The sequence below is a fragment of the Atractosteus spatula genome, chromosome 12 (assembly GCF_055471065.1).
Source record: "Atractosteus spatula isolate fAtrSpa1 chromosome 12, fAtrSpa1.hap1, whole genome shotgun sequence".
NCBI lineage: Eukaryota > Metazoa > Chordata > Actinopteri > Semionotiformes > Lepisosteidae > Atractosteus > Atractosteus spatula.
This window is the reverse complement of record NC_142717.1, coordinates 16,080,035-16,096,986: the sequence shown is the minus strand read 5'-3', so window position 1 is coordinate 16,096,986 and position 16,952 is coordinate 16,080,035. Positions and strand designations below refer to the sequence as shown.

General features: G+C 37.9%; 1 protein-coding gene across 5 annotated transcripts in view; it reads right to left on the bottom strand.

The window, feature by feature from the left end:
• Positions 1 to 16,952, bottom strand: part of wipf3 (WAS/WASL interacting protein family member 3) — a 40,645-nt gene that overhangs the window by 9,281 nt on the left and 14,412 nt on the right. For all 5 annotated transcript variants that reach the window (XM_088928448.1, XM_088928449.1, XM_088928451.1 and 2 more), the window contains 2 exons: positions 12,348 to 12,474; positions 2,373 to 2,510 (listed from right to left, as the gene is read on the bottom strand). In XM_088928448.1, coding sequence (XP_088784574.1) covers positions 2,373 to 2,510; positions 12,348 to 12,474 — 265 coding nt within the window. The remainder of the gene's footprint in view (positions 1 to 2,372; positions 2,511 to 12,347; positions 12,475 to 16,952) is intronic.

Below are 16,952 nucleotides of genomic sequence, written 5' to 3'. Positions count from 1 at the left end.
GACTCTCCATAGTCATTACAAATTCCAGAGCATTTCTCAAAAAGAGTAGAGGTGTTACCTCTACACTAATCAATAAAACTAAGGGACAAATTTTCCCCTGGCCTTACCAATCATGGCTCCCTAATAATCCCACCTATGAATTTGCTTAGTCACTCTGTTCTCCTCCCCAGTGATAGCTGATGTGTGGTGAGCGTACTGGTGCACTGTGGCTGCCGTTGCATCATCCAGGTGGGTGATCTATTAATACTACTATTACTACTACTACTAATAAATTATTATTATTCATACTCCCTCCACCATGCTTTACTGAGGAAGTGGTATACTTGATCATTGGTTTGTCCTGTTTTTCTCACCTTTTCATCACTTTGATAGATGTTTATTTTGGTTTCATCTGTACATAAAACCTTGCTCCAGAACTCCTGTGGTTCATCTCAGTATTTTTTTGCAAATTCCAATTGAGACCTTCTGTTCTTGCTGCTGATGAGGGGCTAATACCTCTTAGTACAGTGTCTGAAATTTTCTTGGTGATTTGCACCTCCACACTCTGGAGATTATTTTATTTTACTATCAGTAATTTTGAGGTTTTTTAGACTGAGAAATATTTTTCTGTCATCCACTGCATTTGACTTTCTGGGACGCCTTGTTCTCTACTCGTGACTCCAGTTGTTTTCTTTTCTTAAGAACATTCCAGATTGTTGATTTTGCAATCCAAAGAGTCTTAATTTCTTTGATGGTCATTTTCTTTCCTCTCATTTTTAAAATGGCCTTCTTTTCTGCCAGAGAGCTCTCTGTTGGTTTTTGGTGAATGATTTCAGAAGAAGTTTCACAAGACCTCAAACATGCCTAGACCTTCACAGCTCTTTTATGTGTGTGAAATGTATGCAATGTGTAACCCCGTAGCAGTTAAAAACACCTGTAAACCCATTTGTCCCAATACTAAATGAGATAAAATGTGGGAGATTGAACAAAAAAAAGTGGTGTTGGTATATAACGGTAAATATTTATGCATAAAAATACCCATGCATAAAAGGTAGATAAAAGTAGGTAAAAGTGGATATTCTCTGCTTTTGTTTCATATTCATCTTGTGATTTGAAATTTCCTGAGCATACAGCTATAATGGGCTAATTTGTCCCATTACTTTTGGAGGGCACTGTATGATGTGACTTCTTGGCTATAAGTGGACTTGTTTGGCAGAATGCATTCTGTAGCATATTTTCTTAAGTTATGTTGGCATCTATGGTGTAAAACAGAATTAGCAATACGTTATTAAATTCTCTATTTATTTACATATTAAAGCGGAACTGCAGTCCCTACTTATCAGAACAATTATTAAATCTAGGTAACAAAATAAATTCATTGATGTCACACAAAAATTTTACAAATTCCGAATTAAGCGAAAAATTGTGAACTCTGTGAAAGCACTGTAATTTGCCATGTTGTCACAAACTCACATTTGAGTTCCTACAAACTGTGACATGGAGTCCTTCTTGCTCTCTAGTCACCATATTGACTGTTTTTTTGTGATGTACAAGCAAATATGTACAGGTTGTGCAGCAGACATTCCACTGCGGAAATTATCCAACATGATCTGCATGCAGAGCTAACAAGTAGTAATTGTCAGCAAAGCTGTACCGAAATCAAGAGCAATATTTCTATTGGATTAAAAGAAATGTATTCACAAGACTGCTTCACATCACAGGAAGTTTTGTTTCCATGTCTGGAAATTTCTGTAATTTGTAATGGTCTATTTTGTCATGTAAATTGGAAGTTACTGTGTACATTTTACTTTTATTGTGGTTTGAAATGCACTCATCAATGCTGATTCTTTTGAACCCTGAAATACAAAAACAGCACTGCAGTTCCCCTTTAAAAGGAATTATGTTCTATTTGTTTATATACTGTAAGTGTTACACATTACACTTTTCATTACATTAAGCGTCTCTGTCCCGTCTCGCAGGCCCACGCGCATTGTGTTTAACAAACACTCACGCCGCAAGTAATGTACCTATCACCGTTCACTTCTGTCACTATTTCAGTTCCCCCTTTTCTTTACTTCCCCACTCACTATTGCGGATTCTCCTCGAGCTCCCAAGTGCGCGTCATTTACTCTTGCAGTCTAATCGGTATCAGACTTTCTTGCCTGCCCCCTCGTTTACGATTTAGTCGTGTGGTTCGGATTGTTGCTCTCCTGCTGTCTCAACCGTTATCAGACCTTCTGCCTTGTTTCCTGGATTACGTTTTTGTCTTGCGATTCGGATTGGAATTCTCTCTTTCTCTCCTGAGTCCTGCAAGGATACATACTCCCTTTCCTGTCTCCTGTTACAGTAAGCAATAATCACACCAATTCTCCCGCAATGATGCTCATTCTTACCCGGGTAATCTCTCTTGCCTGCAGGTTTCAGCACAGGAAAGCCTCCAGCAAACAAGCCCCCAAGAGATGGTGCAGGGCTTCCTGCTGCAGGTGAAGACCCTGCTCCACTGACCACATCAGGACAATTGCTTTTTGCTTCTGTTATCCAAAAAAGACAATAGACATTGTGATAGACAACATTTTAAAGAAAGCAAATCAGAGGCTGTTTTTAATTCAAAGACTAAAGAACTTTAATGTCAGTAAAAATGTCCTAGAGTTGGCATATAAAAAGCCTTGTTGAGAGCATCCTGGCATTTAACATGACAGTGTGGTATGGAAACCTGGGGTTGAAAAGCGAAACCAAACTGTCCAGGATTCCGAAAACGGCAGGAAAAGTAGTTGGGAAAGAGCAGCCCCAGCTCAGCAATTTATATCATAATACAGTTCTCAGAATAGCAAGGAACATCACAGCTGATTCCACACACCCACTCCATTCTTAATTCATAATACTCCCATCAGGAAGGGTACCAAATTCAAACAAAAACATTTATAAGAAGTCTTCTGTCCCCTCTGCAATAAAACAGCTCAATGAATGTATGTAAATGTAGTCCCCCCACAACCTATTTATTTATCCATTTATTTATGCATCACATACTGTTGTTGTGATTCATGTCCTTCATGTGATTGTATGTGACTTTTATTTTTTTTGCTTGTGTGTTTTGTACTTTTATACCAGAAGCCAAAGACAAATTTCCACACTAGTGGACAATAAAGTATCTATCTTTAAGATCTACCTTTTCTTAGAAAGAACAAGTAACATAACATAATGTTACTTACATTTTAGACTCAGTCAATTATCAATCATCAGTTTTTAAATATTACAAATCCCTGACTTCTTAAGTCATTAAATTTTATTCTGGAGTATATATTCAAATATAGATCTACACTATGTGTGCTTTAATTTGTGGTATATAAAAGGCCTGTAAAATGTTAGTGTCATGCAGATACACAAGGCAAGAGTTTGCATATTCTGTAACTTAATGTTCTTTAACAGAAATTAATGCAGATTAATAGAAAATCCATGAGGTCTCTGAGGTCTCTAATAAAAGCATAACCCATCACAGTCAACATAGTCAACAAACAGTGCGAAGAACCACCACATCGGTGTCATTATTTGTAACTACATTATATACCATATCTGCGACAAAAACATTTGAAAACCAGGCAGTCCAATGAACACATTAAGAATGGATTAAGCATAATGTTTTCTATTTATAGATACAAATACACAGCATATAAGAAGTACACTGCATAGTACTCTATTCCATGCTCAACATACAGTGCCTTCAGAAAGTATTCACAACTTGTTATGCTGTAAATTCAAATAGAAATATTTATACTGTATGGAATCTTTGTCAGTGGTCTACATAAATAACTCTATTATGTTAATATAGAATTAAAATTCTGGAAATAATGTACATATAACATTGTAAAAAAACATTGAAATATATTAATTTAACTTAGTTTGATATACCCACCCTTATGACCTGCTAAGACACTCCAACTGAGCGCCGCTGTACTGTATCTAATTTCCTTGTGAGATCACTGTAAAGCTTGTCAGTCAGGTCCAACATTAGGAAATACCAAACTACTCCTAGAGAACGCTGTCCTCCCTATCTGAGTCACCCGGTAAGAAGGACCTTCGTCCTGAAGTGACCAAGAACCCAATGACCACCCTGACAGAACTACATGGTTCCATGTCTGAGATGGGAGAACCTAAAGACAACTTTTTCTGCAGCACTACACAGATTTAGCCACTATGGGAAATCGGTTAGATGAAAATCATTCCTGAAACACAAAGGCCACATAATAGCATGTGGTAGACCCTGAAATCACAAGGCAAAAAGTTATCTGGCATGCTCAAACAAAAGTTGAAGACTCTGGGCTGAATGCAAAATGCTATGGCTGGCACAAAACCGAACACAGCTCATAAACATGTTGGTGGAATCATACTTTTATGACAATGTTTTTCAGCAGCAGGGACTGGGGCGACTGTTAGGATAGAAGGAACAATGAAGCTCCCTCATTCAATACAGGCCCTATGTTCAATACAGGTCTTGAGGACAAATGCTTAAGTCAGATAAAGACCTTCGACTGGGGAGAAGATTCACATTCCAACAGGACAATGACCCCTAGCATACAACCAAAACAACACTAGAGTGGCTACAGATCACAAATGTGTATTGAGTGATGCAGCCAAAGTGTAGAATTGAGCCCCTTTGAAGGAGATGAAGATTATGGTTCACTGATACTCCGCATCCACCTTGACAAAGCTTGAGCAAATCTACAAGAAAGAATGGGCAAGAATTCTCAAATTCAGATGTGCAAAGCATATACTGGCATACCCTACAGGCATACTTTTGCCGAAGTGCTGCAAAAGGTCCTTTTATGAAATACTTAAACGGAGAATACTTCAGCAAACAAGATACAGTATTTCCATCTTTCATAAATTTTTGTTACAGAACAAAATTATTTTGGTCCCTTTAAACTGTTGTGTGAATAAAGGAGAAATTACTTCAATGCATTAAAAATGTGGTTATTGTTTTAACACAGATATTTGGAATAGTTCAACAGAGAATACTTTCTGAAGACACTGAATATAAGATGCAGTAAAGGATATACTGTATATGATATAGATATGCAGCCATCTATAATGCACATGAAATCTTGTGTTCACAAACTGCAGTTCCAGCCAGTATGCCACAATCAGACTTTCACTGCTCAAAACTTCAATTGGTGGCACTTTTGCTGTGTTAGATGTTACTAAAATGGCAGCTTCATTTGTGTTTTTCTTAATCTAATAATTGTCTTGAAAATATAGTATTTTGTGTTATATAAACATATAAAATACATAGTCTAGCTAATGTTTTAGAATGAAATGTGTTAGCTACCATTTAAAATTGAATTTTATTTCTGCCAAGAAAGGAGACTGGATTGGACTACAATTTTTTAATGTGACTAGTTTCACAGAAATTCTCAGAAAACAAGGGATTTAAGGGATTTACAGTATATAAACAGAAACTGTTAATATTACAATTTACCATTATACAGTTAAGGTATTTTTCCTTTTATTTTAATGTTGGCCTGCAAAACAGGTGTAAATCTAGATAATCTGGACAGTGTACCCGAACAGTGGTAAACCTGTAGCTGAATTACAGTATGATTATTTGTGGATATTAACAAAATTCTGTGATTCTGTGTGGAATGTTGGAAGTTGTACTGTAGTTTTTGGTGTCCAGGTATTTGGCTCACATGCAGCTCATATTTTGAAGTAAAGGATAGATATATATTAAGTATTCTTCTAGCAGCTAGTAAAAAAGTAATTACATGAAAATGGCTTATAAAAGAACCTCCAACACATGAACAATGGGTTAATGTTGTGAATGAGATCTATATAATTGAAAAAATAACTTTTTCTCTCAGATTGCAGGCAGAGAGGAAAACATGGATTCAATTTATCTCCCTACAGGGACCTGATTCTAGTTTATGAGAAAACATATAGTGATATCTATATGTGTAGACTTTTTTATTGTTTGTTGTGTTTCTTATGAGACAATTGTATTTTTTTGTATGGCCCTCCATACCTGCTGGCATAGTGTAAATAGCTCATTTTATATATATACAATGTGGCAGAAATGTAAGATGAAGGTAAATGTTTATTCTGCTGTTTTGGTTTTGTTTGTAAACCCTTTCATCTCTAAATAAAAAGTTTGAAAAAAAGGTTTTTAGCTAGCTACAAGGTTTCCAGCAGCAGTCACACAGGCCTCAAGGTTCTGGGAGTACTCCTTTGTACCTCTGGTATGCAACACTAGCACCCTTGTTTTCCTTATTTCTCGTCCTTGTACTTCTGCTGACCGCTTTGTTGCTTAGCTACACTAGTGATAATGATTCCTCCAACCTGCTTACAATATTATATACAAGCTAGAAAAACACACTGTAATTTGAACTTCACTTGCTATCCCGCTAAGCGTTTGCTCCTTGTGTACACAATAATGATTTCTTTCTCTGACCGAACCCAAGTTAAGTTTCTGATTCAACAGTTTTGGCATAGTCAGTGGCAGGATTCCAGGAGTGGAGGGGATGCCTGGGCGGTGGGAGCGACAGAAAATAAGGCGCTAAACTAAGTGGAAAGGACTCCTATAAGTCCTGAAGTCTCTCGCCTGCTGCTCAGAGACAACCGGACGCTCTCTAGGAATTGCAAGTCAGAGACTGGGAGTCTTGGGCATCCCCTGTACCAGGGAAGTGACCGGTCGGTTTTTTAAGGGAAGGTTATCCTCAGGGCAGAGTGTCCCTAGGAAGAACAGTACCGTGAGAAAAAAAAAAAGAAAGAGGCGCCCCGGGTTGCGGTAAAACCAACGGTTTGGGTTGGTACGCAGTTGCGGTAATCCCAGCAGGATAAGCTGGTGCGCAGATAAACCTGGGGAGATCTCCGACTGGGTGTCAGAGAAGAAAAAGCTCAGTGCGTGTGAGGAGAAGCTGAAAAAGAAATATAAATTATCAGACGGTGTTCGGCCTGAGCAGGATTGTTGGAAAGTGTATAAGCAGTGGTGTAAGGATAAACAGATATTGGAATAATTTTAGGAAAACATTTGAGAGTGAGAAAGGATACAGCCGAGAAAACTGATTGGGAAAAGCAGATCAAGGATATAAAAAGGAGGATGGCCGCTGTTGCAGAGCACAAAGATGTGGTAAATAAGTTGCGAAGTGAGTTGGAGGAAGAGGTTAAGAAATTAAAGATTGAGAATGATAAACTGCAGGAGAAATTGTGTAAGTATAGGAATGAGAAGGCGAAAGCTAAGCCAGTACAACGTTTATACCCTGTTCTTAGCTATTGGTAAAGAGACAACAGAGGCGTTTGGGATGAAGGTTTACTTCTGGAGCTGCCTGGATGGCCTGGGGATGCCCTGGGGTGGCCTGGGGACCTCCAGCCCCACAGGGATGATTGGACCGATATATGGGACCGGTGGGATAGTGATGAACCTCCTCCTTGTTTATTCACATTGAAAGACAATAAGGGGGAAAAAGCCACTTGATAAGGGACCTACAGGTAGCGAGGATGAGGAGGAGGGGCCGGGCCCCTCCTTCCTGAGTGACCCTGCTACAGTCCTGGTAGTGGTACAAAGATGTCTGATATGCAGCAGACAAAAAAACAGGTCATTTTAATAGACTGCAGAAAGCACATGCAGGATGAAGAAACAGCTGACAGGGAAGGACAGAAAAACTTAATCTCCCACATGGGACACAGGAGCACAACTGTCATGCTTGTCTCATTTCACTGTCTCAACTCCCTTGATCGCAGACCCCTCCAACATATTCCAGCTATTGCGGCCTGATCATGCTGTTTTTTCTGTCATAGACATTTCAAATGGTTTCTGGTCAGTACCTTTACACCCAGAGGTTCAGGATTGGTTTGCATTTATTGTTTGATGGAGAACAGTACACTTGTACCAGGCTACTTCAAGGGTTTCACAACAGCCTGACAGTGTATAACATTGCTCTGAGACAGCACTTGCGTGAACTACCTCAACTGACCTCTGTGATCATTCAGTATCTGGATGATATTCTGATTGCTTCCCCTAACGAGGAAACCCCTAAGGTCGAGTCCCTCCAAGTATTAGACATTCTAGCAAAGAGAGGCCATAAAGCCAGTTACAATAAAGCACAAATCTGTTTAGAAACTGTGACCTATCTGGGACAAAAGATCAGTAAAGGGAAAAGGGAACTCAGTGAGGATAGAACTCAGGCTATTCGAGGGTTTCCAATACCAAAGACTGAAGGAATTGAGATCATTTCTGGGCCTGTGTAATTTTAACAGGGCCTGAGTAGACTGCGAGCACAACTTCTAACAGATCTGCTTAAGGGGGGAGTGGAGTCCAAGGACAAGACTTGGCTCCCGCAGCAGAAGCCGCCTTTAATGATTTGAAGCAAGCTCCCTTGGGATTCCCTCAAACCGACCAACCATTTTTTCTGTATGTGAGAGAAACAGGTTTTGGGCAGCTGTGCTGACGGAGGAGCATGGAGGTAAGCATTGCCCGGTGAATTATTATTTAGGACCCCTCGAAGCGGTGGCCAAGGGATGCGGGTCGTGTTTAAGGGCTGTGCAGGCTATCTGCTTGGCTGTACAAGCTGTGAGTAATCTTGTGTTAGACCAGCAGTTAATAACACGGTGCCCCCATGCTGTGCATACACTGCTCCTACTTAATCGAGTAAGTCAGGTAACTATGACACGGTAGACCCAGTGGCAGGCTCTTCTAGAGGCCTCCAACCTGACCATTGAAAGGGAAGAAACGCTTAACCCCGTCTTCATCTCCTTGCAGACCCTGGTGAGAATCATTTAGTTGAGCATAGCTGTGAACAGTGGGTAATGGGAGAAGACGAGGGGATTAAGATAGCTGAACATCCTCTCGGAAATGAGGACTTATAACATTATTCACGGACGGGTCCTCTCTGGTGCATGAAGGGGGACGGAGGGCTGGTTGGGTGATCACATCAGAATTTGATGTACTGGTACCCGGGAGTATGCCCCCTACTGCCTCAGCACAGCAGGCCAAATTGAAAGCATTGATTGACATGCTAAATGGGAATCTGCTACAATTTATACAGATTCCAGATATGCATTTGGTGTATTTTATGATTTTGGATGGATTTTGGAGGAATGGGGATTTTCTCACTGCGGCAGGGACTCCAGTTAAGAATGCTGGGTTTGTCTCTGAATTGTTAGAAGCTTTGCAGCTGCCGACTGAAGTAGCTGTAGTAAAGTGCAAGGGACACAATAAAGAAATGTCCCTAGTAACTCGAGGGAACAGTCTTGCAGATGCGGCCGCCAGGTGAGCAGCCCTGGGAGAGCAGGAGTCTGTGACCTCTGTTGGTGGAAAAGGGACAGCTACAGGACGTTCAGGCTGAGGCCTCCAGAACAGAGAAATGGACATGGTTAGAAAAGAATGTGGGGCTGCATGATGATGGGTAGTGGTGCTGCCAGCAGACCGGACGCCCTGCATGCCCTCACACCTTAATGCCCTTTACTGCATGACAAATGTATTCCATCGGACACCCGGTTGTGAGTCAAATAGTACGCCGGTTTTCCCAAAAATGGGTGGGAACCAGGTTTGCAGCAATAGCCTCTGATGTGGTATCTCGATGTGATGTGTGTCAAAAGAACTCAACTACAACTCAGGTGCAGGTGCCAACTCTCAGACGGCCTGCCCCTGAGGGACCTTTCATGCACAGGCAAATTGACGATTGAAGCTTGCCAGTATGTAAAGGGAAAACTGGACTCTTAGTGATGGTGGATCTGTTTTCCCAGTGGGTTGAGGTATTTCAAGTTAAGAGGGCCACTGCCTCTGTAACTGCTAAACATTTGATGATGGTTTTAATTCCTCGGTGGGGGCTGCCCTACCACTTGGACTCTGATCAAGGGACACAATTCACTGGGATGGTGTGTCAGACTGTGGCCGCATTGCTGGGGGTGAGATGGGACCTTCATTGCCCTCACCCTCAGTCTGCAGGAATGGTGGAAAGAATCAACAGAATGATGAAATATCAGACTGACGGAACACCGGGGGTAAATGCTTTGCCTGCGGTCCTGCGTAGCCTTCAGGCTGGATCAAACAGAGCTGTGGACTGAGCCCATTTGAGATCATTATGGGCTGACCAATGAAACTCCCAGGAGGGACAAACTTGGCTACTGGATCGTTGAGTTTGCTAACCGATTCTCTATTGCAATATTGCAGATTTCTAGCTAAAGCAGTGCAAGGGGCTCGTGAGCAGGTGCTGGACGCTTGGGGACCTCCAGTAGAGGGAGGACATGACCTGATACCTGGCGAGAGGGTATGGGTGAAGAAGATACCCTCCCAGACGTTGCAACCCTGGTGGGAAGGACCATATCAAGTGATACTGACCACCGCCTCTGCCATCCGAGTGACAGGATGAGATCGCTAGATCCACGCATCGCAGTCGCCGGTATTTTATACAAGATTTATGTCTCTCTGTTTTGAGTGCAATAAAACCACCAACCCCCTCCTTAGATACTGTTACTAACTTAGTCAAGCTTTTACCAAGCCACTATAGAAACCAATGGAGAAACTGATAAAGTGTTATATTCATAACATAATTTGTCTTACATATTTTTAAGTAACAATGTTACTGAATTTAACATCAAAACTAAACAAAGTATTTTAATTCATATGTAAACCTGAAAAAACACATCACGTTTATAGTGAGCTAAACAATAGCCCCCAGCGTGTCATGGTTTCTACAGTATCTCTATACTACGCAGGTTAATTAATGTTATTGCTACTTTATTTTTAATATTAATTTAAAATTTGATTTGATTGATTAATTTGACATGTTGTGCTGTCTAAAATTATTATAAATATGGTATACATATAATTTATTTTATTATTAGAGAAAGAGTCTTTATTATCCCCAAGGGGTCTGGCATTGGCCTGGAATCAAACCCAGGCCTCCTGCATGGCAGACAAGAATTCTACCACTGATCCACCATTGCGTCACTCTGAATGGTCAAGTGCGTATCAGCTCCAACTTACAGTATGCAACCATACAGTAAGTTATTCTTCTAAATTAATTGAAAGTCATTCAGATCACTACTGGCCTCTTTTTTGTTGTTTATATGTTTATTTGCTTTTAAATACAATGTTTTTAAAGCCACTGTGTATATTTGTAGTAATCAAAATCCCAAATAAAATTATGTTTTCTAATTACTAATTATAAACAATTACTTATAATCCTGTATATTGTATGTAATTTAAAAATGATATTTCTGTTCGTGTTATACAGTTTTGTGACAAGCTGTATAGTATCTTATTTGGAGTAGTGCGTAATCATTGTATTTAATGCAGTTGTTTGTCGCCACAATATGTACAATATGATTAACTCCTGAAAACACTAATGGGATACAAATATTTAATTTTTATTATTAGAAATTTTATTATGTGACAGCCACACGCAGTTGGAGTACATAAAAATTTCACTGAGCCACCTGGCAGTTTCACAGAGTTTTACAGAGTAGTGCAGCCCTACACCAGATTATTTGAAAAATACTGAATTAAGCAGTGGTGTTCACCATGCCACAGCAGTTGTTGCAGCACACCACCACACATTATAAATGGCTGCATCTGTAGCGATACAAAACACAATTGCACTACCTTAGGAGCTTGAATTTAGATACAGCAAAAAAATGCACAAAACATCCCATTGTTTTCCAAACGCTTGCCATATCACAGTAATTTCATTTTTAAATTCTATTAATTTATTTCATTTAAAATTTTAAAGCATTAAGTTATTTTTTCTTTAATACCATTTAATTTCCTTTTACTAGTAACACATCATAAATTACTGATTAGAGACTCCATCATCAACCATGAACAGAGTACAGACATAATGCTGTGAAAGTGGTATTTACTTATGAACTTCACAAGCTTCCCTCTGTATAACAAATAGCTGCACAGTTCAAGAATCACTGCACCTGCTGTTTGTGCCTGCATAATGCCAATCACTAAGCATGAGTAACATAATGCATTTCAGAAAAGGAATTAAGAGTTTAAATGATTAGAAGTGGTAATAAACCTTTTTAAAGCTGCTTCTCAGAAGGATTAAGAAAGTTCCTCAGAATGTGGTGGAGCCAGATTTGAAAGCACAATGTGGAAACTAAGGGCAAACGCATTAAAAACTCAGAACAGGAAGCCCTTCTTTACATAAACCAAAGTAGAGATCTGTGGCAAATCTGTAACAAGCCACCTTGACCACATTTCTGCAATTTGTATCAATCCTTAATCCATGTATATCATCACAAAGAGACAAATAGTAATAAAGATTAAAAAACTAGCAATAAAATGAAGGAAACGTACACAATAAAACAGCATACTGTAGTAAGCCCTGAATAAATGTAAGTATAAAGACTATTAAGAATGAACTTACTATCAATTGCTGGTGCACTACGATCATTAATCTGCGTCACCTTCTTCAGACGAGCTCCTTTCTGGATGTCTGCCAACAATGCGTTCCTGCCTCCCTGTTCATCATGTTTCAGTTTAGGAGGTGCATCCTGTCAGTAAAAGCATTTACATACTTTGTATGAATTTCAGGAAATTAAAGAAAATGACGAAAATGAAGTGAAGAAAGGACCCTATCACACATTAAATTTCCTTGTCTTTTTTAATTAAACCATTGTACACAATTTAAAGGTCTAGACCAGTGTTTCCCAAAGTAGGGTACACGTCAGAATTTTTTATTTTATTTTATCATAGTTTTTTTAGCTGCTGAAAACAATTTAAATTTAATATATGAGAATGGAGTAATGAGAAATATGCTCACATTTTAAATATTATATTTTGTATGATAACAAATGCCTTCAGATTTGTTTGTTTACACTGCAAGTGCAGAAAAAGAGAAGTGGGTGGTCACCCAAGGTTTATACAACACACACAGGTTGGCTCAACCTCAGATAAGGCTCTTAAGTACAGATGCAGCCATTCAAAAAGTGCAGTAAAACCCTGTACTACGTGGAATTATCAGATTAGTGCATTATACCGCAGTACGTGATTGGCTGGCCAAAATGACCGACAGCACTCATGGTATACTGGTTGTTAGTGAAACGATTGCTTCATTTAATCTCTCTACTGTGCATGTTTAAATCCGCTCAGTATTGAATATTAATATGGAATTTTACAACTAAAGGGAAAATTTAGTAGCTGAGCATAAAAAGAAGAGGAGCATAATGTGTCTTTAGGTCATAAACGTTATTAATTTAGGAATATAAACATATTATGTAAACTGTATATGGCTGGTATTGGTAGTTTAAATAAAAAATACATACCAGTATATACTTTCTTCATAAACATTTTAAGCATCAAAGTCTTTCATTTGGTTACATACTGTGGTTATTTTGGAAAAGTTTTTATGTGCTCCTTCTGACTATATAAAGTTTATATACTTTATACAAACTTAACCTTTTCTATGAATACTTGCGGTCATTATCGCAGTAAAAACAGCATTCTTTTTAGAATTTGATTAATGGGAATATAATATGGTATCTAAAGAAATTAAGAATGATATTTAAGGATTTACTTATTTTCATATAGCTCAAATTATTACCATAGTCCACTTTCTTTGTAAACATCTGCAAAAACTGGACTGATTCACCTGCGATTGCTTGGAAACATTTTGCCTGCCCTTTTCAGTTATAGATTAAGTTGTCAAGCGATGCGGTGGTGTAATGGCTTTTGCATGTGACTCGGGTGCTAGAGGTCGGGGATTCGAACCCCTTTTCCGACCTGAGCTTTCTTTTAACAAATAAACATTTCCTTGAAAAACTAAAAGAGTAAATATTATGGAAACTATATTTAATTTTTGGATATTTCTGAAACTCCCTCTGTATTTCCTGTTTTCACACAGATGAGAATAAACTACATATGCAAATCGTTTCACAGATGGAAAGATGTTCTGTGCTCAATAGCTCTTTTACCACAGTACGCATTGTTACATTTTTAAGCATCAGTTGAAGCATTCTGAAGTCTGTCAAAATCATAAAAAATGTTACCAAATAGTATTGGTGAAACTGTTACCTGTCCTGGATAAAGCGGTTAGAAAATAGGTGGATTTACCCTTGTAAAAAAGTTCCAATTTTACTGTGATACGGAAGATATTATTGATAATAAATTACATTGGACGGTCTGTAAACTGAAGATTTATAGAGAAGACACGTTGTGTATTTTCTTTCCAGCTTGGAATTAACTTTTACTTTATGTAATGCAGTTTGGGAGGCTAGGAGTGTTAACACCCCGCTGTGTAATGTTATGTAGAATAGACAGTTCTGGGGAATGGAGAAGAATTTTCAGTTGCAAGCACTGTTGTTTTTGTTGTTGTTTAACATAAGGCAACCAGCAATCAAATGTCGTATTTTTTCTTAACACGTTAATAATAATAATAATAATAATAATAATAATAATAATAATAATAATAGAGAAATCATAACTATAACCCAGAGTTGTTTCATGCTAATCATGCAATCCAACTGAGAGAATGATACCTAAATCAACATGAAAAGACTTTATATATATAAATTAAAGTTAAAAACACTTTTTATGCACCAAAAACTGGTGTTTTTCTTCTACGTGATCGGCTTAGAGTCTTTGTATAAACTGTAAATTCTTTATATTTCTTAATTAAACACTTAACAATTTAATTGTTAATTAAACAAAACAAAATTTAAACACTTTAAATTTGTAAAATGCAACACGCATTCAGTACAGAAATAAAATAATGTTTTCTACAGGTGTTAAGCAGATCAGCAGGTTGCTGACAAAATAGCGCACCGTCCACTAACCGTATAGACCGTTATACAGCTTCTATTTTTTAAAAAACATTTACAAAAAGTTTCATCTTTACAAATACCACAGATTATACTTGATTGTTTTTTATTTAATGTCACACTAAGTTACTTTATTGACATCTAAATAAGAAAGTCAGGTGTTAGCATAAACTATTAGTAATCAATAATATTAAAGTTTGCAATGTAATAATTTGTTGCACTTCTTCCACATCTTTTAAAAACATTAATTTACAAGAATGTTATAAATATACGTTGAATCTATCAGAAAATAAGTAAAATACAAACTTATAAAGTAAAAAAATGAAGGTAAAATATAATTAAGCACGAGAGGCCATGCTATATTGAAGATATAGTCACAGTTAAAAGGCGTAATTAAGCTTTTATAAAACAGTCCCCAAATATGCTATTGCTGTATAGAATTTTGATTTAAAAATGTATTTAACATGAAAATTAAGCTGTTTATGTTCCTCCACCTGAGAATACAGTCCCTTGTTGCTACGCAACACAGAAACACAGCCATAAGTAACATTAACTAGCAAAGAGAGGACATTAGCTAGCCAATATGAAAAAGGAATAAATGACTTATTTTTTGTTTATTTCTTTAGCACATTTATTTGAACATTTCCATTGAACCTACAAGCATTGAAGAACTATCCAATCCCTAGTTCGTCAGGCATTTTCTTTTTTGCTGCGGGAGTGCTTCCACTGGTGCTGGTCTCAGTGCCTGCCAGGATATCACTCCAGCGCTTTGTCATTAAAATTGGGTTCATAGCGAACTCTCATTTTTATGTCCACTATAACAGACATAATCTCCCTTGCTTTTAACTGAGCGTTTGATAATTTCTAAGAATTAAATTTTTTAAACTATCATTCAACGAGAGCACAAAAAATCCCAAGGATCCTCAAGAGCACAACCAAGACAGCAGAAGAAGATAAATCAAATACCTGAGAATCCAGACTTTCTTCCTTATCTAAGTAGTAGTGTTTAAAAGCCTATGCAATTGATTTGATTGACCGTTATTTATCAGTCAGTGCAAAATTCCTTCCTGGGTGTGCGTATATCAGAGAATATAGCACGGCTTCGAAAGCGTGTCAGCCAATCAGATTTCAAAACGGACCTATCCGTTTTATAATTTGAAATTAAGACAGGATACACTTTTTTTTCCTGTGTCTTTTCCTACTCTCTCTCACCTGCTTTGATTCGGACACAGAATGATTAAAAATGGGAGGGAATGTTTCGTGCCAGCCAGCGCGCTATCATCTCACACCAGAGGGAAGGGAAAAAAGCTGATAGTGCTTGATATAACTTTTATATAAACAAGAACTAGTACCTGGTTCAATTAAAAAAATATATATATTTTGAATTAATCGAATCCCAGGTGTGAGTTCATAATGTGAGAATTACATATTATCCCTACGTCTGCGAAACACCTGATCATCTACTTTAAAGCTTTCAGTGCTTTGTTTGTGTATATTCCAATCGCAGCCAATTCCCCCCACAGACAGACTGACAAAGCAATTGGGAAATGTTAACTATCCACCCATTGCAAAGGGTTCAACTGCAGCAGCCACAAATAAAAAATAAACTTTTTTTTTTCTCCTGATGGTAACAAATTGTCACGGTTCACATCCTTGCGTAACAATCATGACATTCTCATCCAATCAAAGGTTTGATGTTTTGTTATTCTGAAACCATCATCTTAATGTTGTATTAAGATACATACCGCAGTATGTTGCGGTATGTTGCGCTGCGTCCACCACGTTTTAAAACAGCATACCGTACCTCGCTCATTTACAATGGCTGGATCTGTATCTTCTGCCCTTTGCTACTTCATATTTTCCGCGCTAGTTGGCATGAAGTAAAAAAAACTAGACCATCTTATTGATATGGAGCCCCCATCTACATCTAAAAATGACAATGATAGAACCGGATATCTCTGCATTAATTTAATCTCAACACAAGCTGTTCCATCCCTCACAATAAACAGTTTGTTATGTTATTGAACATTTCAATGTCATTATTTAAATGTATCATTATTTTTAGTGTTTTTATTGAACTATTATTTCTAATATAGTATACATGTATAATGTTTCTAATACATTAAGTATTAAGAAATAAATACCATATTTGTTCTAGTACAGATAAAATAGTATTAGTATCTCTACCCTCAAATTACCTTTGCCCGAAAAGA